Source organism: Pan paniscus, chromosome 1, assembly GCF_029289425.2.
Source record: "Pan paniscus chromosome 1, NHGRI_mPanPan1-v2.0_pri, whole genome shotgun sequence".
In the NCBI taxonomy this organism is placed as follows: domain Eukaryota; kingdom Metazoa; phylum Chordata; class Mammalia; order Primates; family Hominidae; genus Pan; species Pan paniscus.
This window is the reverse complement of record NC_073249.2, coordinates 179,761,822-179,789,159: the sequence shown is the minus strand read 5'-3', so window position 1 is coordinate 179,789,159 and position 27,338 is coordinate 179,761,822. Positions and strand designations below refer to the sequence as shown.

Genomic DNA, 27,338 nt, shown 5'->3' with positions numbered 1-27,338 from the left:
TATAATTTGTGATAAGGAAGAAAAACAATGACCTCAGCTTTAGCATTATTTTACAATATAAATTCAGATCCCGTGACTGAAAACTGTTGGACTTAAAAGAGGACGCTCCAGGAGCGCAAAAGCAGTTGGGCCGAACGAAGCGTGCGCGCTTTGATAACCGGCTAGAAATCCCGCACGCGCGCCTGCCTCCTCTCCCCAGGCCTGAGCTGCCCCTCCCACTGCCTTTCCTTCTTCCCGCGAGTCAGAAGCTTCGCGAGGGCCCAGAGAGGCGGTGGGCTGGGCGACCCTACGCCAGCTCCGGGCGGGAGAAAGCCCACCCTCTCCCGCGCCCCAGGAAACCGCCGGCGTTCGACGCTGCGCAGAGCCATGGAATTCTCCTGGCTGGAGACGCGCTGGGCGCGGCCCTTTTACCTGGCGTTCGTGTTCTGCCTGGCCCTGGGGCTGCTGCAGGCCATTAAGCTGTACCTGCGGAGGCAGCGGCTGCTGCGGGACCTGCGCCCCTTCCCAGCGCCCCCCACCCACTGGTTCCTTGGGCACCAGAAGGTAGATGGGAGGGAGGAGGGAGGAGGGAGGGGCGGAGGAGGATGCGGCAGAGGAGCCCAGCCGGCAGAGAGACGCCGCTTTCTTCCATCCCTGGGGACCCTCCGGCTTGCACTGGCCTTTCCAGCCCGGCCTGTGGCTCTCAGCATCATTTTTCCTTGCTCTGGAGAATTGCTTTCCCGCAGCCCCACAGAGAAAGGTGACTAAAGAGGAAGCTTTGGGGGCTGGGAGAGAGCTATTTAAAGAACCTGAATATGGAAAAAGAAAGCGAGCTATAACTCAAGTCTGTCTCTCATTGCTTCACCAAGTCTTCCACATGTGTTGCTTTAAAAATAGCATGTTATTCTAAATAACTTATTAGTTGCAGAAAATATGCAAAATCTATCCCAATCGTTGGCACCCTTAGTCCATTTTAACAAGAGAAAATTTTCTTTTCCTAAGATTCTTGTGAAGTAAGGAGCAGCCCCAGCCAGCCACTCGAGAAATACTGATTGATGGAAATTTGTAAAGGGAGACTGTTAGCTTTTGGTCTCTCCCTTTTTTAAAATCCACTCCCACCCCTAATTAAGGTTTTTATTCATTCAACCGACCCTGAGTGGCAATTGTGTGATAGGTACTAAGATTACAAAGAGAAGCTAAGTCCCTCCCCTGCACCACCCAAGTCAGGTGCAGACTTAGGCCACAGAGAGAAAATGAAAATTTAAGGCAATGGGTGCTTTACTAGAGGCCTAGAGACAAGGGAATATCTGTCGGAGGAAAGTATACATCTCCGCCTAGAGAAGGAAGGAAAGTCTGTGAAGGGCTGAGCCGAGTCTTAAAGGATGGTTGGGTGGTGTGGGGAAGGCATTCCAGCAGAGCTACTACACGATCCTTTGGTTTCCCCACTTTCTAGTCTTTCTTATATAAAGCAACCACTTTCAACTCTTTTATCGGTTTCTTCTGGTATTTAAATACTTATTTGTAAGATAGTATTACCATATTGCATCTATTAATTTAATAAGTTTAGACATCTGCTGTGGTTTAGATATGGTTTGTTCGTCCCCACCAAGCCTCATGTTGAAATTTGATTCCCAATGTTGGAGGTGGGATCTGATGGGAGATCTTTGGGTCATTGGGATGGATCCCTCATGAATGTCTTGGTGCAGCTATCTCCTTCGTAAGTTCTCACTCTCTTAGTCCCTCTTCAACCCCCAGAACTGATTGTTGAAAAGAGCCTGCCACCTCGTCCCCTCTCTCTTCCTGTCTCTCACCATGTGGTCTCTGCACACAGCTGCTCCTGTTCACTTCCACTATGAGTGGAAGCAGTCTGAGATCCTCCGCAGATGCAGATGCCAATGCCATGCTTCTTGTACAGCCTGCAGAATTGTAACCCAAATAATCCTCTTTGTGAATGACCCAGCCTCAGGTATTCCTTTACAGCAACACAAATGTACTAAGACAACATCCACCTATGAACTTCTTTATGACAGGCAATCACTTACACTTCATCTTCCACTGTCCCAGTAACTATATAGTATTGTATTTTTTAAATAGAAAAACTATTTGTATTATTTTTATTATGCAAATGTTATTTACTGCTGATCTAAATGGTCCTCTTTCATTTTATTTCTTTTCTCATAGAACTTTTCCCCACCCCCACAGTATTGTTAACTTCTTCCTTTTCTAATCTGCTTCATTTTTCAATATCTGTCACTGTTTTTTCCCAAATGCTCTAATAGATCTGTCAAACACATCTAAATAATATTTCCAAATATGCAAACATGCCAAATCTGTTCGTTTTTCTGGAGATATTTTTGCCACAGACCTCTCCTCCTGTTCCAGTCTGGACTGGTTGTTCTTTAAGCTTGGTATGCAGATATTGTTCTAGGACTCCCCATTGATGCTATCCTGTGTTATGTATCTCTACTGTCTCATGGATGCTATGTCGTCTGTTGTTTCAATTGAATTGTTTTGGCATCCTTGTCAAAAATCAATTGACCGTAAATGTCAAGGTCTATTTCTGAGTCTTCAATTCTAATCCATTGATCTATATGTCTGTCCTAACCCATGGACACAGAGAGTAGAAGGATGGTTACCAAAGGCTGGGAAGGATAGAGGGGAGCTGGGGGAGGAGGTAGGGATGGTTAATGGGTACAAAAAAAAATAGAAAGAATGAATAACACCTACTATTTGATAGCACAGCAGGGTGGCTATAGTCAATAATAACTGTACATTTTTAAATAAAGAGTGTCATAGGATTGTTTGCAACTCAATGGATAAATGTTTGAGGGGATGGGTACCCCATTCTTCATGATGTGCCTATTTCACATTGCATGCCTGTATCAAAAACATCTCATTTACTCCATAAATATATACACCTACTATGTATCCACAAAAATTAAAAATTATAAATAAATAAATTATATATCTATCCTTATGCTAGTACCACACTGCCTTACTGTTGCTTTGTAGTAAGCTTTGAAATCAGGAAGTATGAGTCCCCCGCACTTTGTTATTTTCCAAGATTATTTTGGCTGTTTGGAATCCTTGAGTTTCTATACAAATTTTAGACTCAGCCTATCAATTTCTACAAGGAAACTAGCTAGGGTTCTGCTTGGGATTGCACTGAATCTGTAAATCAGTTTGGGGATTATTGCCATCTTAAGAATATTAGGTCTTCTGATCCATGAACACAGAAAGCCTTTCCGTTTAGTTAGGTCATCTTTAATTTTTTTGTTGTTTTTTTTGTTTTTTGAGACAGAGTCCTGCTCTGTCGCCCAGGCTGGAGTGCAGTGACTCAATGTCGGCTCACTGCAACCTCCGCCTCTCGGATTCAAGCGATTCTCCTGCCTCAGCCTCCCAAGCAGCTGGGACTACAGGCACACGCCACCACACCAACTAATTTTTGTATTTTCAGTAGAGATGGGGTTTCACCATATTGGCCAGGCTGGTCTCGAACTCCTGACCTCAAATGATCCACCCGCCTCAGCCTCCCAAAGTGCTGGGATTACAGGCGTGAGCCCCCACTCCCGGCTTTCTTTAATTTTTTTTAACGATGTTTTTGTATTTTTCAAAGTATACATTTTGCATTTCTTTTGTTAAATTTATTTCTGTTTTGTTCTTTTTAATTTCATTTCAGACTATTTATTGCATTCATAGTGTTTTAGAGTCCACATTCCCTCTTGACTGTCACTAAGTTTTTTTTTTTTTCTGTTTTTGAGAGGTTTCTATCAGAATTTTGCAGATCAGAGATGACGGACATGTCAAACTGTCTAATATTACCAACCCTCCCCATTTACTCAGATCAGGATCCTTTTGGTGATTCACCATGCAGGAAGTCACAAGGAAATCTAGTATCTAAGGCTCAAAAGGTGATACTATTTTACATAGGCGGTAACATTTTATTGCTACATAATAACTGTACATATTTATGGAGTACCTGTTATATTTTGATACGTGCATACAATGTGCAGTGATCAAATCAGGGTGTTTAGGGTATTCATCACTTCTAACAGTTATTATTTATTTGTGTTTGGAACATTTCAAGTCTCTTCAAGCTCTTCAGAAATATGCAATAAATTATTGTTAACAGTGCTATTGAACACTGGAACTTATTCCTTCTATCTAAAGACAGTAACATTTTAAGTATAGTCATAAGGTTACAGAAGGATAAAGTGTGTATAGGGAAAATTCCCTACAAGATGAGAAATTTCATTCCTTACTCTTAGTAATACAGGTCTTCAAACATGCCAAGGATATTCCTCCCTTGGAGCTTTGAACATGCACGTCTGTGGTTATATTGCTCTCCCTGCAAATTATTCCTAAAAGAGGCTTGCCTTGACCATTCAGACTAAAATAGCACCTCTAGTACTCTCTATCTCCAACCCTATTATTATTATCTTGGCCCTTATCACTCTCTGACACTATACTGTATACTCTTTTGCTTGTTCGTTTATTATCCACCACTAACTACAGTATAAAATCTGTGAGAGGTAGGATCTTTGTTTGCCACTATAAACCTAGTGCATGGTACAGTTCCTGGTGCATAATAGGTGCTCAATAAATCCTTTGTTGAATGCATAAATATGTTAGGTGCTGAGAAAATTTATTTATTCAAAGATCAATTTACTGCATAGAATAGGCCAGGTGGTTTGACATTTATTCAATAGCCAACATATGGGACCTAGGATGTACATATGCAAGTGTGTGTGCATCTGCATGTGTACTTGGATGTACTGCAGAGAACATCTATGTAGCTAAGTAGTATAAAGCACTTGGGCTCCAGAGTTAAACTGGAGTTTGAATCCTCATTAGTGGTTGCCAGCTGTACACACTTGGGCAGATCATTTAACCTAGTCTGTAGGGCTCAATTTCCTCATCTCTAAAGTAGGGATTCTAATTATATCTACTTCATAGGGTTCTTGATGTAAATATTAAATAACATAGAACATGGAAGGCATTTAGCAGCACCTAGTTCATAGCAGTGCTTGATAAATGTTAGCTGTTGCTATTTGGGGGCACTATGCATTTTCTGAACATTTCTGAACAATGTTTACTAAATATATGTAGTACCCGTTTTCAAGTGTATTTAGATGCTTCTCTGGGGATGAAGAAATATAAATTAAATATAGTACAGTATTCACAACAGTTTTCTGTCCTTTTTGTCTAGTCAGGAGTTACAAAAAGTATAATGAAATACTTTCATGTGGCTGGGGTGTTTATGAAAATTTTTTACCTAAACAAACAATTGTCATATTAGTTTATAATATTCATGAGGGCAAAGACCTTGTCTTTCTTATATTTCTCTGTATCTCTACCACCTGGTACGTGTGATAGACAATAAATACTTGTGTGTTTATTGTTTGTAAATGAATAAATGAAAAAATATTCACATTGTTGAAAACCACTACTCTGGATAGTCAGTGGGTGCTTATCACTGGCTTGATTATGGCAACATTAACAAAAAAGAGTGCAGTATTTTAGAAACTAGGTTTCAAGACTCTCAACCTTTCAGTGGCCTTGAACTATCCAGAGAACACTTTATGGGTTAAAATTGCTAAATGATAACAGAGAAAAATGGGAGCCAGAGTTGTCCACCTCTCCAGAGGATGAGAGCAAACAATCCTGCAGCAGATACCGTGTGATTGGTCACACGAGGAAAAATCTGGCAGCCTTAAGATTACTTTGCAGCTGGGGACTCCCACCATCATGCTCAAGTGTGTAGATGGGCACACCAAAACACACACATGCAGGTGCCCTCCACTTTACACAAGAAGCAAATGTAAATGAATCTTGTTTTCAGTGATTTACAGAAACAATTTAAGTGAGCCATTACTCATCTGCTTCTAAAAGCAAAAACTCCTTCTCTGGTGGTAGTATTTGCACTCTTATTTGTAAATGTTGGAAGCTGAAAGTTTTGTATTTGAGTTGGCTTTAAGATTCACACATCTGTGTAAATGGACCTTCTGTTGTTGGGGGGAGAATTTGGATTTTCTTTATAGATAGAGTTGGCAATTTTTTAGAGAGAAGCATTTACTGCTAAGTCATGAGAAATAATCACTGGTGCATAATTAGAGAGAGGAACAGGAAGAAGAAATGGTGAGCTGGATGTAGGGTCATGCCCCATTTAGTAACTGTTAGTTTCCCACCTAGGAAATACTTCTTTTTACCTTCCAGATCCCACTCCAATCTGAGTGTGTGATGTTGGCAAGTGAGGCAGAGAGTGTGACTCGGCTCACCCTCTATTGGGACAAGAGTTCACAGTAAATGTCCTTCAACAGTGACTTGGTCTGGGGGTACACGATATATTAATATTGAGAAGATAAATACACTAACTTTGTTTAGAGAATTATCCCCCAAGCTTAGAAGTCCCAAAGAAAGCATGTTATGTCACTTCCAGAAAAGTCTCAGGCTCCTCTGCTTCTGTGACCTTATCAGGTCCTGAACTCAGCTTGTGTCTATAAGAGGGGACAGGTCCAGCTTGGCTGGCTAATTACTTTTACTTTTTCCACTGCAGTTTATTCAGGATGATAACATGGAGAAGCTTGAGGAAATTATTGAAAAATACCCTCGTGCCTTCCCTTTCTGGATTGGGCCCTTTCAGGCATTTTTCTATATCTACGACCCAGACTATGCAAAGACACTTCTGAGCAGAACAGGTAAGAAGAGGGGGAAAGCTCTGGGACCTATTCCTCCTAGAAGTGAAATGCATAAAACCCACAGGCAAGATTCCAAAGCAAAGATTGGTTTGGGGCCTTTAAGAGACACAGGAGCAAGTATGGGGAGGTGACAGGTTTCCTACCAATACTAAAGGGGATTCCCATATCCTCCCCAGTCCCTTGTCTTGTTCAGGTATGCATGGGCACGTTGAAGTTGGTATAACTTAAAGCCTAGCTGGCATTACCAGACTTGCCAGGCAAGGCTTCCCTTGGCCTCTGTGGGTTTTATGACTTCAGTGTCAGCAACACTTCCCACTCCTACCCCTGGTCTCGAGCATAAGTCTCAAGAGGGTGGGAAATCAGCAGTAACTCTACCTCTGCTGGTTCAGTATGCAAGCCTGAATGCTAGATCATTAATTTACCCATCGGACCTCTTGATAGTGATCCAAATTTTAGCTTTCCTCTCCACATATTTCTCAACTATGTCCCCTTTTCAGGTATGAGTCATCTACTTCCCCACCCAATCCTTTTTTAAGGCTTTCATTGTGGATTATTTCATAGCATAATACTAATATGTCCAGTTTTTGCCCTGCCAACTTGGTAAAATGAAGGTTTTTATATTCCAATCTTCCCTGTGCATTGTATCCACCACTCCTAATAAAACCTAATGAAAGAAAGAGCCTTGCCCTGACTATCTCCATGTTTCCAGTCCCCCTGCTCTGATTTGTGTCATGAGACTTATGCTCGAGACCAGGGGTAGGAGTGGGAAGTGTTGCTGACACTGAAGTCATAAAACCCACAGAGGCCAAGGGAAGCCTTGCCTGGCAAGTCTGGTAATGCCAGCTAGTCATGTTCACCTGTTAAAGGACAAGAACAGTAGAACACCTCCACTTTGGGGTTCACAAAAACACCAAGAGGCATTGACACCTCAATACGTGGTGTCTACTGGCCTCTGCTCTGATCGTTAATTTGCCTTCTGTAAAGGATATGTGTTGTCCCAACTACGGTTATGGAAACTTTGCAACCCTCAGGCAAACTCTGTTCTTGTTGGAGGAAGTGTAAACAAGGGAATAATCAGGGTTTCTGTACTTGTCTGCCTCATAGGGCTTGCTGTTCTCTGAAACTGAGCCAAGACTAACACAAGTCTTTCCCCAGGCTGCCAAAGGCAGCAGGAAGTAAGCCCTGGGCTCTCTTTTGCTCACTTTTTGTGGTTGGTGCAGAAATGCAGAAAACCGTCATCAACTTGAACTGATAATGAATGCTCCCTCTAATGATGTCTTTTGTTTCCTCTGCTTGACTCTGCAGATCCCAAGTCCCAGTACCTGCAGAAATTCTCACCTCCACTTCTTGGTATGTATGTGCAAATGAGAGGTATAACCCACTCTCATTCAAAGTCCCCTTTCCATAGTAGAGCATGCCAAAGAAACTGAAATCTGAATTCAAAAGCACAAAGAGTGCAGGTAGAGCTATACTGAATGTTATCTAGGGGAAAGATTGAAGCGGAGCTCTAAGGTCAACACACCACCACTTCCCAGAAAGCTTCTTCATCCGTTTATCTCCCACAAAGTCTTATTCTCAAGGCAGCAGATACGTGAATCTGTCCCCTCTCTCTTTAAAACTGCAGCCTTGGCCAGGCACAGTGACTCAATGCATGTAATCCCAGCACTTTGGGAGGCCAAGGTGGGAGGATCACTTGAGGTCAAGATTTCAAGACCAGCTGGGCCAACATGGTGAAATCCCATCTCTACTAAAAATACAAAAATTAGCCAGGCGTGGTAGCATGTGCCTGTAGTCCCACTACTTGGGAGGCTGAGACATGAGAATCGCTTGAACCCAGGAGGTGGAGGTTGCAGTGAGCTCAGATTGTGCCACTGCACTCCAGACTAGGTGACAGAGCAAAACTCTGTCCGCAACCCCCAACAACAACAACAAAAAAAACCCAAACTGCAGTCTCACCATCCCTATTCTTGTTTTCTTTATCCTTTTCTCGTTTTCTTGGATGTTTTCCTTTCTTTTTGGAGTTCCTTTATTTCCACATGCGAGTCAGTAAAATTTTGCTCTAGAGTTTGGCAATATTCTGTCAGCAGATAAACTAAGCTCTTTAATTACATAATTGGTATTTATGTTAAACAAGACATGAATGAAAGAAAAGAATATAGGCTTGTATTAGGAACCATTTAAATTTGAATCTTGCCCCCTCCTGCATTGACTAGTTAAATATGATCTTGGGGAAGTCATTTAATCTCTTCCTATCTCAGTTTTCTCATCTTTGACAATAAGGATGAGACTCACATTGCTGGGCTGTTATGAGGATTAAATGAAATACATATTTTTAGCACTACATGTAATGGCCACCATTGTATGAGTGACAGATCATGCATCATGAGCCTAGAATGTTGTAAGCGTTCAATGAATGGTATCAATTATGTATTAATAAACTTTAAAGTCCTTTTAAAGCCAAATCCTAATGACCAGTCTGGCAATAGAAGATTGTGAAGCATTAGCCTTGGTAAGTATTTCCACATAGTATCATTCATAGACCTGGGCTCAAGGAGGAAATATCAGGGGACAGAGTGGACACTCTTGTCTCTTTCCTTGTGAATTTATGTTCATCATATAGTTTATGGATTGGTTTGGAGTGGAAAGGAATTCACTTGCTCTGTTACTAGTGTGAGCTAGGGAGTAGGTTGACTACCTTATGTATTCACTTTCAGTTAACCTCCACAGCAACACAGGGAAAAAGGTATTTAGTATCATAGTTCATTATTGAGAAAACTAAACCTCAGGAAGATTGAGTCACTTATTCAGTTACTACGTAGGTAGTAACTGGTGATTTCAGGATTAGCGTGCTCATCTTATAAGGCTTTGAAATTTATTAGACTTTGAAACTGTTTCTCACAGTATTAAATACATCCATCCCAGAGTTAAGCTTCTAAATTCACCTTCATCTATTAAATTGCATTGCACATTAATACGAGTACTACTTTGATACTCCACTGTTGCATGACTGCCTGTGGGTCATGGTTACTCCACGCTGCCTGTGTTCCTCATCTATCCTTCATCTCATCTAATTAAATGGCATAAGGTTTTCTGCCTTTTATTTCTCAAGGAAAAGGACTAGCGGCTCTAGACGGACCCAAGTGGTTCCAGCATCGTCGCCTACTAACTCCTGGATTCCACTTTAACATCCTGAAAGCATACGTTGAGGTGATGGCTCATTCTGTGAAAATGATGCTGGTAAGTAAAGGGGGAAAGTGCTCTGTGCATTGCAAAATGCTCCCAGCAATGGACAGTATTAGGTATGTGTTTTGTGGGCCATGAAAATAAAAAATCAGTTTCTAAAAATTTAACCAATGTACAAGTACTTATTGAACAATAGGTGTCTGTAAAAAATTTGTTATGTTCTTTGAGTGATAATATTAATAAAAAGATCTGGTCCTCTGTCTTAGATATATTTTGAGATTTTATGGCAGCAAACCAAGTACCAAATGGTGATAGTTAGATAGTAAGTGCTGCAGATGTGTTTCATGGAGGGCAGGTCTGTACAAACCTACCCCAAAGTCTGAGGAAACTGAGAGGCTGAAGAAAAAGGCTGACAGTTTCTTAAAAAGAAACATTCAATAGAGGCTTTCAAACAAAAACCATGGCTGTTTCACACAGTTGTGAGACAAGATGGTGGATCCCTGTGCCATTACCCTCCAGACCCAGGAATTACAGACCATGGGGAGGGGCATACATGCTTCAGAGGAAATTATTAATAGTAAGAACTTGCCCTAAGGGCAAGATTTATGGTAAGTACATGCTCTTACACAAGGAACAATAGATAAACTGGAAATCTCAGAGCATTCCTGGAACTAGAGTTAATTGGAAGTCAAGATGGCAGATTAGCTTCCAGTATGGAGTTGCGTTAACTTCCGCAAGGTGACAGGTAAGGATGGCAGGAGCAGCTATAACAGCTTCAGATTCAGAGGAAACTCAAATTTCCCGTGAAATATAAGCTGGACTTGAATATGTAGGTAATATGGATGAGAGTATTCGAGGCAGAGTGAGGGAGCATGAACAAAGGTTTGGAGATTGGCATGGACTTGCCCAGTGGCTATAAAGGAGCAAGCAAAAGAGAATGTCTGTATTAAAGTTGCAGATGTGAATTTCCTCTTGTAGATAGTGGAGGATCATTAGGCCCTGACCTACACCTTTCAAAGGGGCCGAAGAACATTCCTGTGAGCGGTCTCTGATTTATAAACGAGTTCTATTCCAAAACTCTTTTTGTACAATGGCTTTAATTTTTAAATCATATTTATTTTGAAATAAGACAAGTAATTCACTAATACACTTTCATCATAGACACCTCAAACACCACAAACAAAGACAAAGTTTTCCTCTCACTTCATGTGCAAACCCATCCCTGTTCCCATACAAACCTCTGCTACCAGCTCAATGATTGGGTTCTCAGCCAAACTCACAGAAGCAGTTTGAACCCGAAGTCAGCCAGGATTGTGGTAAAAACATCAGTGTGAGTTCTCAAGGCAGAGACCCAGAGACTGTGCAGTGCAAGCTAGTGAGAGAGAACAGCATCCTTTTGTGACTCTAGTGCTGTTCAGGTGCAGCACAGTTTCAGATCCTCCAGTGACTGCACTGGAGTTGCATTGGAGTTTTCTCTCTATTTCTTGGAGCGCTTCCTCCCCTCCTCATTTCTCAGCCACATATTTCTCCGGGATTTTTCTCACACTTCCTTCCTCTGCTGCATCATTCCAGAGTTTCTCAAGCTTGGAAGCCTCCCTCCTGTTCTCATTTCTTCTACATTTACCATTTGTTCTTAGTAAAACTTACATAATTGAGAAAAAGCCTCTTTGACTAAACAATTTGCACTTAGGGAAAAGTTTTTAAAATTCTCTTTGCCTTTGTGGTTGCCAAGTCTCTGAAATTTTAAAAGTTCAGGTTGACCGATAGGTCTTAAGCTAGGGGCTAGGTGCTTAAGACCTATCGGTCGACCTGAACTTTTAAAATTTCAATTTATTTTAATTTTTACACAAAGTATGCTTATTATACAAATACATTTTCAACCAGGGACCTTGTGACAGTTTTAAAATGTCAGGCAAAGCATTTCAAGCAGTATAAGTAGGTCTCTTTGTGGGGAAGTTAAGCCAGGTCAGGCTTTACTGGGGGCAGCTCCCTGCAGCAGCTCCTCTCCACACTTGCTCTGTTTCTCACTTTTGAATCCAAATGTTTTTGAAAATGTTCTGAGTTTATTTTAAATGTGGCTATGGTGGTTGAGAGCAGTGGCAGGGCACCTAGCAAGTTTGGAATTGAAGATGGAGGAAGCCCTGGGGTAAACCCCTTGTAATTATGGGTCTTGTGTCAATGATTGCTTTAATGGAACTCTGGTCTGCTTGAAAGCAGAGTTATGGTAATAATTGAAAAGCCACAGATCTTTAACTCAGCCATTTACCATATATGCAGTTTTCTCCATGCTCCTTCGCACTCCGCTGGGTGTATTTTTCCCTTCCTCGTGCCCTGTGTAAGCACATGGCTTATTTACTCATGTGATCTTTGGTTCCTGCTGGGTCAGGGTTGTCTCCATTAGATCATAAAAACAGGGCCAGGCAGGAGCCTTCAAATGAAGGCAAATTGGTCATGGTGGTGGTGATGATGTTGGTCTTGACCTCCTGTGCCAGGATAAGTGGGAGAAGATTTGCAGCACTCAGGACACAAGCATGGAGGTCTATGAGCACATCAACTTGATGTCTCTGGATATAATCATGAAATGCGCTTTCAGCAAGGAGACCAACTGCCAGACAAACAGGTCAGTGGTGGGAGAGCAAAAAAGATATTTCTTCACATTTTCTAAGTTGTTTATTAACACATTATCCCAACTTTCTTTTCTAGCACCCATGATCCTTATGCAAAAGCCATATTTGAACTCAGCAAAATCATATTTCACCGCTTGTACAGTTTGTTGTATCACAGTGACATAATTTTCAAACTCAGCCCTCAGGGCTACCGCTTCCAGAAGTTAAGCCGAGTGTTGAATCAGTACACAGGTATTTGTTGGGTTTGGGTTGCCCACGTCCATACGCTGCCATGATTGTACTGTGTCTGTCTAGAGGGATAAACCTTAATATGACAAGAGAAGGAATCTTTGTTATTAATGGAGCTTTTATATAGATACTGCTCCAAAGAAATTTGACTTGAGTCCTTTATAAGACTTTGCTTCAACCATAGCAGTAAGTATTATCAGAATTTTTATATATATATATATATATATACTATTTTTATTATGGACAATTATTATTAATACAAATATATGTAGGCACTTAAGAGTTCCAGACATACATGGAATATGGCTTTTTGCACAGCGATTGCAGTAATAATAATGACAAGCTAGAAACATTCATGCAACATAGGAATGGAGAGTGGAACAGAGTAAACATGGACATGCACCCGAAAGAATCTTGATTCAAAAACAGTTTTAGCAAGCATAAACACAAAAGTTGAAATAGATTAAGCTTTTTAAGCAATTCAACATTACTTGTCATGAATGCCATAATGGAGAATACTTATCAAGCAGTGAATTAATCCTTCATCAGCTTCACCACTTACTAGCAGTTACTAGTAAGTTACTTACTGCTTTGTTTCAGTGTCATCTATAAAATGGAGATTAAAAAAGAACCTATCTCATAGATTTGTTGTTACGATGAGTGGGTTAATATATATAAAGCATTTAGGACAGTGCCTGGCACTGAATAGATGTTAAATATAAAGTATAGTTATGTCAAATGTCTTTGCTTCCAGGAATTTTGCAAGACACACCAACATATGCACATTTACACATACATATATGCATACATGTACATAGATATTATAAAGAGGACACTCAGAGAAGCAGGTTATAAACAATTTAAGGCATAAATGGGCATTATAAATAGCAGCAGTTCCCAAGTCTTTCTGCATCATTGCACACATAGAAAATGTTAATGTTTTTGTGCTTCATTGGAGTAAACAAGAATGGATTTGGGAGAAGCTATACAAAACTTTGTAAAAAAAAATCTTTACTTTTAAAATATTATACAATTATGATGAAAAAGCAAAATGCAAAGTATTAGGGAAAATATTAAATGTTAAATTTATTCAAACCTTAAAACCTTTTCAATTTTTTTTTTTTTTTGAGATGGAGTCTCTATCACTCAGGCTGGAGTGCAGTGGTGTGATCTCAGCTCACTACAACCTCCACCTCCCAGGTTCAGGCAATTCTCCTACCTCAGCCTTCTGAGTAGCTGGGATTACAGGCACTGCCACCACACCTGGCTAATTTTTTTAAATTGTTTATTTTTATTTAGTCAAATATATCAATATTTTATTTTATTGCATCTGGATTTTTAGTAATCACAAAAAGCCATTCTCTATTCCAGGGTTTCTCAACCCTCAGCACTAATGGCTTCTTGGATTAGATAAGTCCTTGTTGTCAAGATGTGTGCATTGTAGGATGTTTAGCTACATCCCTGACATCTACCCACTCGATGTAGTAGAGCTGTGATAGTTATAGCAACTATAAATAACTCCAGACATTATTGAATGTTCCCAGGACCAAAGTTGCCCCCAGTTGAGAACCACTGCCCTGTACCCAGGTTGTAGAGAAAATTATTTATGTTTTCTTGTGGTACTTGTATAATTTCATTCTTTTCATATTTAAATCAGAGATCTAAACTCCATTTAGAATTTATTCCTATATATGGTGTGAGGTATTGATCTAATTTTTCCAAATGTTTATCCAGTTGTCCCATCACCATTATTTAAAAGTTTATCTTTTCAAGTGATTTGAGATAACCATCACATTCTAAACGGATACATGTACTGGTATCTGTTTTGGATGAGAGTATATTTGGATGTTCTCGTGTATTCCATTGATCTATCTACCAATGTACTAGAATCACACTGTTTTAATTAAGGAGATTTTGTGGCTTTTTTCAACATTAATAGACCTTATTTTTAGAAAAGTTTTAGGGTTGCAGAAAAATTCAGCAGAAAGTACAGAGAGTTCTCATATTACCCATGTAACAAACCTGTACCCCTGTATCTAAAATAAAAGTTGAAATTTTTAAAATAGTAAATAAATATTACCTCTGTTCCATATTTTTGTTTTGTTTTTTTCTCTCAGCTCCTTCAATTATAAATATATTGGCATTTATTTGCCTGTCTTCTATTTCATTCCATTTTATTTAATAACTTTTCCGTGAAGATAAAATATTAGACTGAGGAAGAAAAGAATAATTGGTCACTTGCATCTAAACTTGAAATCATCTTAATTTTATTGCCTACATACTGATGGAAACTATGTTTTTTATTTGTGTTGTTTATCTTTGGAGCTTTAATCAAAAGTCCCTTTGATGAGAAAATAAACCATCTGTGAAAATTAGATCTATTTAAACGTCTGGAAATCAGGCAAGATTTGAAGCTATTCATTAACCATGGCTTGCTTTATAATTTATTTGACTTTGCCGTCACTTTGGTAATTGGAAACTATTTTTCTACCCAGATACAATAATCCAGGAAAGAAAGAAATCCCTCCAGGCTGGGGTAAAGCAGGATAACACTCCGAAGAGGAAGTACCAGGATTTTCTGGATATTGTGCTTTCTGCCAAGGTAAATCTTCTAAATTTCTAAGCCAGCTCAAGTGACCAGTTAATTATGTAAGTAGGTGGGTAAGTGGGAATGGGATGGGGAGACAAGAATAAAACCGATTGACTAAATTTAACTGTACTTTGAATTGATGAGTAGCTTCATGCAATTTGAGACAAAGAGAGAATTCTGCAACTCTGTCGCTAGAGGAGGGTTAGTAAAGACTAAACGAACGATTTGACAAGATTTGAGGATTGTCATATGGATACATGGATTTTAGGACATCATGAAAAAATGGTCACATGGATAAACGTAAAAATTGTGATGATAAGGTCCTGGGAAATCTGGGAGTTTGAAGAGAATTTCTAGGGCCTGTTGATCGAGGGCCCTTTGTGCAAGGCCTGCTTTTCTTATCTAACCTTGGTTCTCCTTTATGCTTTGGGCAGAATATGGTTTATACTACATATTTGTTGAACTGAATTAAAATTTAAACCCCTATTTAAAACTCTGATTTTTCCCCTAAAATCATTATTGTGGTCGTATCTCCAAACATTTGTAAACTGGCATTTTATTTAAAATATTTGTATTGTACTTTCTAGGATGAAAGTGGTAGCAGCTTCTCAGATATTGATGTACACTCTGAAGTGAGCACGTTCTTGTTGGCAGGACATGACACCTTGGCAGCAAGCATCTCCTGGATCCTTTACTGCCTGGCTCTGAACCCTGAGCATCAAGAGAGATGCCGGGAGGAGGTCAGGGGCATCCTGGGGGATGGGTCTTCTATCACTTGGTAAGATCTGCACCCCTAAATTTTCCTAGTTTTCCCCCTGAGATTTTGCTTTAGTTTTTGCGCTGGTACCTTAGTGACCCTAGTGCCTCAGGATATGTGTAGGTGAAACAGAAGAAGTAGGCTACTTTTCTGTTCTTTCTAAAGAGAGCTCCAAATTATTCTCTTGTTTTTCAGGAAAAAAAAAAGTTTATTTATCCATAAATTGTCCGTCATTGGTTTTCTAATCAATGGTGTGTGAAATGTCTTATTTCTTTATTTCACCTTGGCTCTGATGCATTGGAAATGAGGACTTGATCCCTGTGCTGGCACTTAGAACTTAAACAATAGGGTCCAAGTGGAGCTCCTCTTCTGAGAGAGCTGAATGATTAGCTGCATTATTTAAGGCTCATTTTAGACATCTCCCAGCCGCTTGTCACCAATTTTATTCCTCAGGATTGATTTTAGACTTCATACATGATATTCGATGATATATACTATAGTTAAGTTTAGCAAATATGGACTGAGGACATTTTAAATACTGAGACTTTTTTTATGACTACAATTTATTGTGGGCCCTGTCTTCGATGAGCTAATGGTCTAATACAGGAGACAGGAGACAGACCTCCAAATTGCAGTGCAGCATAATGAGGGCAATGATAGAGATATGTGCTGGCTAACACAAAGACAGAAGACAGGTACCTACCCTGGCATGGGAGCTCAAGGAGACTTCCTTGACATTTACGCTGACTGCAGGATAAGTAGGAGTTAGCCAGGTGGAAACTGTCGTCTCTATCTTGCTAGACTTTAAGCATATATTGCTGTTAATAAAGCCCAGGTTATGCTGTTTGCAAAGATAAAATGTGTTCCTGACATAATCTGGTCAAAGGGACAGAAAGACAGAAATGCTAAGGACGACTCAGCAGCATGACCAGATAAAAAACACCATATTTCATATGCAAAAGTCAACTCAATTGAAACATTTGTAAAACCAAATTTGACATTATAAAAGTATATTAGATCTCATTTTATAAGGAAATAGAAGCCCTTTCCTACCATAAACTAAAGATTTAGTCTATATAGCACAAAATACAATGTTGAGTAATCATTTTTAATTTATTTTTTAACTGACAAAAATTGTGCGTATACATGTTATATACATATATATGTATGTGTGTATATATATGATGTACAACATGATATTTTGATATATGTATACATTGTGGAATGACTAAATCTATCAATGGACATGTTCATTAACTCATACTTATCATTTTTTTGTGGTAAGGACATTTAAAATCTACCCTCTTAGCAATTTTCAAGTATACAAATTGTTATTAACTCCAATCACATATTGTACAATGCATCTCCTAAACTTATGCCTCCTGTCTGACTGAAATTTTGTATCCTTTGACTAACATCCCTGTAATCCCCCATTCTCCCACAGCCCCTGGTAACCACTGTTCTACTCTCTGCTTCTTTGAGTTTAATGTTTTAGATTTCCACATGTGAGATCATGTGGGATTTGTCTTTCTGTGCCTGGCTTATCTCACTTAGCATAATGTCATCCAAATTCATCTCTGTTGTCATAAATGACAAGATATTTGTCTTTTCTATGGCTAATTGTTGGTCCATTGTTTATATATATACCACGTTTTCTTTATCCATTTATCCAGTGATGAACACTTAAGTTGATTTCTATATCTGGGCTATTGTGAATAATGCTGCAATGAACATGGGAATGTAGATGTCTCTTCAACACACTGATTTCATTTCGTTTGGTTGTATATCCAGAAGTGGAATTGCTGCATCATATGGTAGTTCTATTTTTAATTTTTTGAGGAAACTCCATACCATTTTCCATATGGCTGTACTAATTTACATTCCAACCAAAAGTGTATAAGGGTTCTGTTTTCTCCACATCCTCACCAACATTTGTCTTTTTGGTAATAACCATTCTAATGAGCATGAGGTGATGTCTCATTATGGTTTTAATTTATGTTTCCCTGATGATTAGTGATGTTGAGCATTGTTTTAAATACCTGCTGGCCATTCATGTCTTCTTTGTAGGAATGTTATTTTAGGTTTTTCTCATTTTTAAATCTAGTTATTTGTTTTCTTGCTTTTGAATTGTGTGAGTTCCTCATATATTTTGAATATTAACCCCTTATCAGATGTATCATTTGCAGACATGTTCTCCCATCCTTTAAGTTGTCTCTTCACTATGTTGATTGTTTCCTTTGTTGTGCAGAAGCTTTTTAGTTTGCTGCAAAACCATTTATCTATTTTTTCTTCTGTTGACTATACTTCCAGAGTTGTATCCAAAAAATCATTGCCAAGAATAATATCAAGAAGCTTTTCTCTATGTTTTTTTCTAGTAGTTTTATAGTTTCAGGTCATATGTTTAAATCTTTAATCCATTTTTAGTTGATTTTTGTATATGGAGTGAGATAAAGGTCCACTTTTATTCTTCTACTAGTGCATATCCAGTTTTCTCAACACCATTTATTGAAGATACTGTCCTTTCACCACTGTATGTTACTGGAACCTTTGTAGATCAGTTGACAATAAATGTGTGGGTGTATTTCTGGACTCTTTATCCTGTTTTATTAGTTTATATGTCTCTTTTTTTAGAAGCTCTATGCTGTTTTGGTGACTAGAGCTCTGTAGTCAATTTCAGATCAGGTAGTATGATGCCTCCAGCTTTGCTCTTTTTGCTCAAAATTGCTTTGGCTATTTGAGTTTTTTTATTCCATACGAATTTTAGGGCTTTTTTTTTTTCAATTACTGTGAATAATGCCATTGGAATTTTGATGGAGATTGCATTGAATCTTTGGGTAGTATGGATATTTTAACAGTATTAATGCTTCCAATTAATGAACACAGGGTATTTTTCAATTTGTGTTTTCTTCAATTTCTTTCACCAGTGTTTTTTTCTTAATTTAATTGTTTTATTTCCATAGGGTTTGGGTAACAGGTGGTGTTTGGTTATGAGTAAGTTCTTTAGTGGTGATTTGTGAGATTTTGATGCACCCATCACCTAAGCAGTATACACTGTACCCAATTTGTAGTCTTGTATCCCTCACCTCCCTCCCACCATTTCCCCCAAGTCCCCAAAGTCCATTGTATCATTCTTATGCCTTTGCATCCTCATAGCTTAGCTCCCACTTATGAGTGAGAACGTATAATGTTTGGTTCTCCATTTCTGAGTTACTTCATTTAGAATATTGGTCTCCAATTCCATCCAGGTTGCTGTGAATGCCTTTATTTTGTTCCTTTTCATGGCTGAGTAGCATTCCATGGTATATACATCCCACAATTTCTTTATCCATTCTTGATTGATGGGCATTTGGACTGGTTCCATGTTTTTACAATTGCGAATTGTGCTGCTACAAACATGCAGGTGCAAGCGTCTTTTTCATATAATGAGTTCTCTTCCTCTGGGTAGATACCCTGTAGTGGGATTGCTGGATCAAATGGTCGTTCTACTTTTAGTTCTTTAAGGAATCTCCACACTGTTTTCCATAGTGGTTGTACTAGTTTACATTCCCACCAACAGTGTAGAAGTGTTCCCTGTTCACTGTATCCACACCAACATCTATTATTATTTGATTTTTTGATTATGGCCATTCTTGCAGGAGTAAGGTGGTATTGCACTGTGGTTTTGATTTGCATTTCACTGATCATTAGTGATGTTGAGCATTTTTTCATATATTTGTTGGCCATTTGTACATCTTCTTTTGATAATTGTCTATTCATGTCCTTTGTCCATTTTTTGATGGGATTATTTGTTTTTTTCTTGCTAATTTGAGTTCCCTGTAGATTCTGGATATTAGACCTTTGTTGGATGTATAGGTTGTGAAGATTTTCTCCCACTCTTTGGGTTGTCTGTTTACTCTGCTGATTATTTCTTTTGCTGTGCAGAAACTTTTTAGTTTAATTAAGTCCCACCTATTTATCTTTTCGTTGTTGTTGTTTTTTGGGGTTGTTTTGTTTTGGCTTGGTTTTGCATCTGCTTTTGGGTTCTTGGTCATGAAGTCTTTGCCTAAGCCAATATCTAGAAGGGTTTTTCTGATGTTCTAGAATTTTTATGGTTCAGGTCTTAGATTTAAGTCCTTGATCCATCTTGAGTTGATTTTTGTATAAGGTGAGAGATGAGGATCCAGTTTCATGCTTCTACATGTGGCTTGCCAATTATCCCAGCACAATTTGTTGAATAGGGTTAATATTTAAAGCTTTATATATTTAGGTGTTCCTATTTTGGGTACATATTTATTTACAACTATCATATCCTCCTGATGGATTGACCCCTTTCTCATTATATAATGGTCTTCTTGTCTCTTTTTACAGTTTTTGTCTTAAAGCCTAATTTGTCTGATAAAAGTTCAGCTACCTTTGCTCTCTTTTGGTTTCTATTTGCATGGAATATTTTTTTCCAACCCTTCACATTCACTCTATGTGTGTTCTTAAAGACAAAATGAGATGCTGTAGGGGCATATGCTTGGGTCTTGTTTTATTCATTCATTCAGCCACCCTTTTGATTAGAGAATTTAATTCATTTGTATTCAAGGTAATTATTGACAGACAAGGACTTACTACTGCCATTTTGTTAATTGTTTTCTTGACGTTTTATAGATCTTTTGTTCCTTTCATCCTCTCTTACTCTTTTCCTTTGTGATTAGGTGCTTTTCTCTAGTGGTGTACTTTGATTTTTACTTTTTATCTTTTGTTGCTCTACTATAGGTTTTTGCTTTGTGGTTACCATGAGGGTTACATAAAGCATAGTTATAAAAGGCTATTTTAAACTGATAACAGCTTAACTTTCAACACTTAAAAAAACTATACACTTTTACTCTACCAACTGCCCTCCATTTTATGTCTTTGATGTCATAATTTACCTGGTTTTGGAGATGTGTCCCCTTATTGTGTATCCCTTAACAAATTATTGTAGCAACAGTCATTTTTAATAGTTTTGGCTTTTAACTTTATACTAGAGATAGAATTAATTAACATACCACCACTACATTATTAGGGTATTCTAAATTGACTATGTATTTACCTTTATCAGTGAGATTTTTGTTTTCAATTTTCATGTTGTTAATTAGTATTCTTTCATTTCAACTTGGAGAATTCACATTAGCATTTTTTGTAAGATGGGTCTAGTAGTGGTGAACACCCTCAACTTTTGTTTATCTGGAGATGTCTTTACCTCTGCTTCATTTTGAAATATAACTTTTGTTCCATGATTGAAATGGACACAATTGTTTTTTTAATTATGCAAAGTGCCAGGGTAAGCAGAATTACTCTTTTTTTTTTTTTCTGAGACCGAGTTTCACTCTTGTTGCCCAGGCTGGAGTGCAGTGGTGCAATCTCTCAGCTTACCGCAACCTCTGCCTCCTGGGTTCAAGCGATTCTTCTGCCTCAGCCTTCCTGAGTAGCTGGGATTACAGGCATGCACCACCATGCTCGGCTAATTTTGCATTTTTAGTAGAGACGGGGTTTCTCCATGTTGGTCAGGCTGGTCTTGAACACCTGACCTCAGATGATCCGCCCACCTAGGCCTCCCAAAGTGCTGGGATTGCAGGTGTGAGCCACTGCGCCTGGCCAGAATTACTCTTATTTATCCTGAGCTTGAGGAAGAAAGAATTCAAAATTAAAATTTCACATTACCTAATGGCCAAAGCCTGCATTCAAAATAAGTAATCAGAAAAACATATAAAAACACAATAAGATAAACAGACTAAATATATGCAGTCATTTTATGGAACCAATCTGACTAGATTGGATGCAGACTAGGTAGGATGCAAATTAAAAAAAAACTTTATTCTTCTTCCACTTATAAACTTTAAACCTGCTTTGTGGAGCAAGTTCTTTTTATCTCTGGGGAAAGATCCTGAGTAAGTCTCATAGAGTTCTCATTCATTTAAATCACAAGAACAATCTTAGGTCAGTAATTAAACTATCTGGCCCAGTGTAATACTGAAACTTTCAAATACTTATCCACTTGAGCTCTTCTTTCCATCCCAGCTTGGTACTTCTTTGGTCCTAGAAGCCAGCAGTGGGCAAGGGGTTTATCATCGACTTATTCTTACTGACTAGCTCCCCAATACCCAGTAGCTGCTGTTTCTGGCCCCTCCAGGAATGGTTTTAGGAGGAAAGGGGATAAGGAGTAAAGGGCTGGTACTATTGTGATCATGCCAAAGGGCTTGGTGGATATTCCATGCTTCCCTTTCTCTCAAGAGGAAACTCCCTTTCTTGGAGACTCTCTCACTAGAACTTTCCAGTGGTGATTCAGGGGACAAGAGAATAATTGTCCTTAGGCAGAATCTTTTTCAAGCTGGTCCCAGAGCTTTCCCTCTTGCCAGTTAATTGGTTTAAGGACACAGTTGCACATCCTTGCCTTGCCTCTGCTGCTGTCCTCTGCCTTTCTGTCTGTTCTGAGTTATAGCCTTTCACATCAGTCCTGTACTCCCCAAACTCCAAGGAGCACAAGTCAGATCATCTAAGTGATCCTCTTGAAGCCTCTTGTTTAAGATGGGGGAAGCACCCTTCCTTTTCCATGGCACTCTGGTGTTCCAACAACACTTTAAATAATTTTTTCTCTCAAAATTCTTAAGCCTCTCCTCTTTAATCCTTCGCCATTTTTATGTATTATTACTTTATATGATGAGCTAAGAGTTACAAAACTGGTTTTCAGAAATCTCCTTAGCAAATGTTTTACTGGTAGTTTAGCAGCTCACTTTATAATAAGGATATATGATATATTTCTTTGGTTCCTCTGCCTCTGGGACCTCAGCTCATCCTGAGGCAGAGAGTCCCATTTTAACATTCTGTTACATAAACCAGTGGCAAAATGGCTTTAACCTGAGGGTAATAGTTACCAGGAACAAATAGAAAACAGAAAAAAAGTAAACTGGTTATGATATCTGAGTCCCTTCCCTCCCTCATCCTCACAGGGACCAGCTGGGTGAGATGTCGTACACCACAATGTGCATCAAGGAGACGTGCCGATTGATTCCTGCAGTCCCGTCCATTTCCAGAGATCTCAGCAAGCCACTTACCTTCCCAGATGGATGCACATTGCCTGCAGGTCTTTACATTCTTTTCCTAAGCAGTTCTTAGAGGCTGTGGGATCCTGGAGACCACAGTGACAAAGATTAGTGAGTCTCTTAGCACTTGGAGAAGACAAAAGATAATGCTAACACGTGACTTAGGTTTTATCACCTATGAGGAGCTCAGAGGATAATGCTTTGGTCAGACATGAATTTCAATTACTTTCCCAAAGGCACATAGCCAGTTGCAGCAAAGCTAAGCCCAGAATCCATGTCTCTGGAATCCCAGCCCAGGGTCTCTTCCATTGTGGGACATCATTTCTAAGATAATCTTTGTTTGGCTGAGTTTGAGACCAAGCTGAAACTTCATGGAAAATAGCACCAGTATCTTTATCTGAAAGACCAAGGGGGATCTTTGGCCTCATCATCATAATATCACCCTTATAAATATACAACATTTAATAGTTAATATAGAGCCTTCAGACCCATTATCTCATTTTTCCCCTTGGAATCCAATGTTAACAGACGCTTATACAATGATTTACAGTTCACTGAACACTTTTAAATACTTTCAATGTGGCCCAAAATCCAGAGGCAGCCCCAATGTGTAGATGACATTAACTGATGTGAGCAGAGCTAGAACTCGTGCGGAGACCCTGAGTCTGGAGCCTAGAGCTCTTCGAAACAACACAGGTTTCTGAGCAGGGCTTATAGGAAGCAGAGGGGTCATGTGAGACATATTATCTGATTCAATGTTCTATTAATTCATGTCTTAGGAAGCAAGCCAACAGGATTGCTTCTGGCAAACACCTACAGCCTGTTACTGTAACTTTGCTGACAGACCCAGAATTAATTTCTGGAAGCTAGAATTATTTCTGGAAACCAAATAACCCTCACATTCTCTCTCCTTTGTTTTGTACTCTCTTTCTCCCCAAACCACATGGATATTTGCCAAAATTCTCCACTTTCCATATGTGAATAGCACCAATGGAAATTTGTCATGGGATCTGCATGACAGAATCACAGTTCTGTGTGTGTGTGTGTGTGTGTGTGTGTGTGTGTGTGTGTGTGTGTGTTTTCCTCTCGAGACAGAGTCTTGCTATGTAGCCCAGGCTGGAGTACAGTGGCGTAATCTCGGCTCACTGCAACCTCTGCCTCCCAGGTTTAAGCAGTTCTCCTGCCTCAGCCTCCCGAGTAGCTGGGATTACAGGTGCACACCACGCCTGGCAAATTTTTGTATTTTTATTAGAGATGGGGTTTCACCATGTTGGCCAGGCTGGTCTCAAGCTCCTGATCTCGAGACCAGCCCTCCTCAGCCTCTCAAAGCGCTGGGACTACAGCCATGAGCCACTGCGCCCAGCCAGTTCTGTGCTTTTATACCTAAATTGTCTCCAGGAGTGCTTAATAGTCCATTAATAGGTATTTAGGCCAGGCACAGTGGCTGACGCATATAATCCCAATATTTTGTGACGCCAAGGTGGGAAGACTGCTTGAAGTTAGGAGTCTGAGACTAGCCTGGGCAACATAGGGAGACCCTGTCTTTACAAAAAAAAAAAAAAGAGAGATAGCCAGGCATGGTGTTGCATGCTTGTATTCCTGCCTACTTGGGGGACTGAGGCAGGAGGATCACTTGAGCTCAGAAGTTCAAGGTTACTGTGAGCAATGCTCACGCCACTGCTCTCCAGCCTGGTTGACAGGCCAGACCCTGACTCTAAACAAAAACAAAAAACAAATATTTAAGTAATTTCCAAACATAGCAGAAAATATAAGCATGGTTTATCACTTTGATATGACACCAACAGCTACTTAAGATAGAATCATGAATTCAGTAAATTGTTGTGTGGAAAGCTAAGGTGCCAACCCAAGCCGCATCTTCTTAGGTGCTCCTCACTGGTGTCATCAGCTACAGCAGGCAGAGCATTGCCAGGAGCTAGCTCTTCCCTTCAAGAACAAAAGTCTTGTTTAAGAGCAGTGTAACAGTAGCCCACAACTTGCTCTTTCTCCTGCAGTCTCTTTCATTTCCCTCCTTTCTCAGGGATCACCGTGGTTCTTAGTATTTGGGGTCTTCACCACAACCCTGCTGTCTGGAAAAACCCAAAGGTATGATTCTCTCTTGTACATAAATACTTCCAAGAACTAATGCTGTGCAAGTCACTTTTTGGTAGCTAAGCACAGAAGTGGGTATATAATTAAGGGAAATGACACAAATTAAACGAAAATAAACATAAAAGCCAAAAGAAACGTAAAACTATTCTGTGTTCTTGAAACACTCCTGATGCGTATCAGTGATTTCTTTCATATAAGCCACTAAGGTTTAAGATCTATTACTTGTAACTGGAAGCTGGAGTATATGTCTCTGTAATAATTGGCCACATCATCATTTTGACTTGATTTCTAAGTGGATGCACATCCATTTCTAAGTGGATGTATCTCCATAGTGAAAATAATACCACTTGCCATAGTATTTTTGTTTGCCTGGGTATCAGACAAATCAGCTGTGAAGCTGCAAGGTCTGCAGGTCTGAAGGTACACTGCCCAGTGTAGTAGCCACGGGCCACATACGGCTACTGAGCACATGACATGTGGCCAGTTGGAATTGAGTTGTGCTGTAAGTTTAAAATACGTGCTGGATTTTGAAGACATAGTACCCTAAAAAAATGTGAAACATTTCCTTTTAGTAATTATTTATATTGATTACAGGTTGGAATGGTAATTTTTGGTTAAATAAACTCTATTAAGATTAACTTCACCTTTTAAAAATGTGACCACCAGAACATTTTAAATTACACATGTAGATCACATTATATTTCTATTGATAGGTGCTAGGTGGTAGGTGAAGAAATGTGTTCATGTTGTTTGGGGGATGGTGTTGGGGTTGTCCTCTCATTTCAGGTCTTTGACCCCTTGAGGTTCTCTCAGGAGAATTCTGATCAGAGACACCCCTATGCCTACTTACCATTCTCAGCTGGATCAAGGTGAGAACAATTTGAAGTTGCTGAAAGTACCCAAAGATGTTTACTTGAGAGTAGTTTATTCCTTTCAGCTCCTCAGCTCTATACATTCTTCCAGGGAACCGTAGATCTTGGTGCCTATTTGAGCCCCAAAGGATCAGTTAGTTTTACAAAGGACAATCCTATTCTCTGTCACATCCTTTTTGGCCATGCCTCAAAAGCAGTCCCACAATGTAAGCTACTGCTCATAGGCTCAATGCAGTCCACCTTCAAAGCAAGAGAAATAATTTCATGAGTAACTCTAACTGCCACCTTGTTATAGGGAAGGCATCATGTTGGAGCCTCCCAGCTCAAATTCTCACAGTGAACAATTTAAGTCTAAAGTTCAAAAGTTTCAATGGCATTTGGTGGAAAAATATCACTTTACTGTGTACTTCAGACTTCTTGTACTAGTATTTTACTATAGTCAGAAGAAACATCATTTTTTCAAGTATCACTTTCTTTCCCTCTTGTCTTCAGGAACTGCATTGGGCAGGAGTTTGCCATGATTGAGTTAAAGGTAACCATTGCCTTGATTCTGCTCCACTTCAGAGTGACTCCAGACCCCACCAGGCCTCTTACTTTCCCCAACCATTTTATCCTCAAGCCCAAGAATGGGATGTATTTGCACCTGAAGAAACTCTCTGAATGTTAGATCTCAGGGTACAATGATTAAACGTACTTTGTTTTTAAGTTAAATTTACAGCTAATGATCCAAGCAGATAGAAAGGGATCAATGTATGGTGGGAGGATTGGAGGTTGGTGGGATAGGGGTCTCTGTGAAGCTACACATGATCCAAAATCATTTCTAGGTACACAGTGTGTCAGACTAGATCTGTTTCTATATAACTTTGGGAGACTTTCAGATCTTTTCTGTTAAACTTTCACTACTATTAATGCTGTATACACCAATAGACTTTCATATATTTTCTTTTGTTTTTAAAATAGTTTTCAGAATTATGCAAGTAATAAGTGCATGTATGCTCACTGTCAAAAATTCCCAACACTAGAAAATCATGTAGAATAAAAATTTTAAATCTCACTTCACTTAGCCTACATTCCATGCCCTGACTAATCCTACTGCTTTTCCTAAAAACAGAATAATTTGGTGTGCATTCTTTCAGACTTTTTCCTATACATTTTATATGTAGAAATATAGCAATGTATTTGTATAGATGTGATCATTCCTATATTGTTATTGATTTTTTCACTTAATAAAAATTCGCCTTATTCCTTA

General features: G+C 39.2%; 2 protein-coding genes across 3 annotated transcripts in view; one reads left to right on the top strand and one right to left on the bottom strand.

The window, feature by feature from the left end:
* The window catches only part of CYP4A11 (cytochrome P450 family 4 subfamily A member 11), a 94,388-nt gene extending 93,855 nt beyond the window's left edge, over positions 1–533 (bottom strand). The window contains exon 1 of the mRNA XM_055093318.2: positions 412–533. The gene's annotated coding sequence lies outside the window, so the exon portion shown is untranslated. The remainder of the gene's footprint in view (positions 1–411) is intronic.
* Positions 145–27,338, top strand: CYP4X1 (cytochrome P450 family 4 subfamily X member 1). 2 transcript variants are annotated; one of them, XM_003812730.6, is made up of 12 exons: positions 145–543; positions 6,536–6,677; positions 7,983–8,027; positions 9,787–9,914; positions 12,353–12,480; positions 12,564–12,718; positions 15,211–15,317; positions 15,893–16,083; positions 23,016–23,149; positions 25,147–25,211; positions 26,004–26,086; positions 26,582–27,338. In XM_003812730.6, the coding sequence occupies exons 1-12, from the start codon at positions 367–369 to the stop codon at positions 26,754–26,756; spliced, it is 1,530 nt and encodes a 509-aa protein (XP_003812778.2). In that variant the 5' UTR covers positions 145–366; the 3' UTR covers positions 26,757–27,338. The 2 variants fall into 2 exon arrangements, with proteins under 2 accessions (XP_003812778.2, XP_034820417.3); XM_034964526.3 differs by having other exon boundaries at positions 390–739.

Coding starts and splice junctions, on each gene's coding strand:
- CYP4X1 (XM_034964526.3), top strand. CDS start 548: ATGGGAGGGAGGAGGGAGGAGGGAGGGGCGGAGGAGGATGCGGCAGAG. Junction 740..6,535: donor CCGCAGCCCCACAGAGAAAG/GTGACTAAAGAG, acceptor TTTCCACTGCAG/TTTATTCAGGATGATAACAT. Junction 12,719..15,210: donor AGTGTTGAATCAGTACACAG/GTATTTGTTGGG, acceptor TTTTCTACCCAG/ATACAATAATCCAGGAAAGA.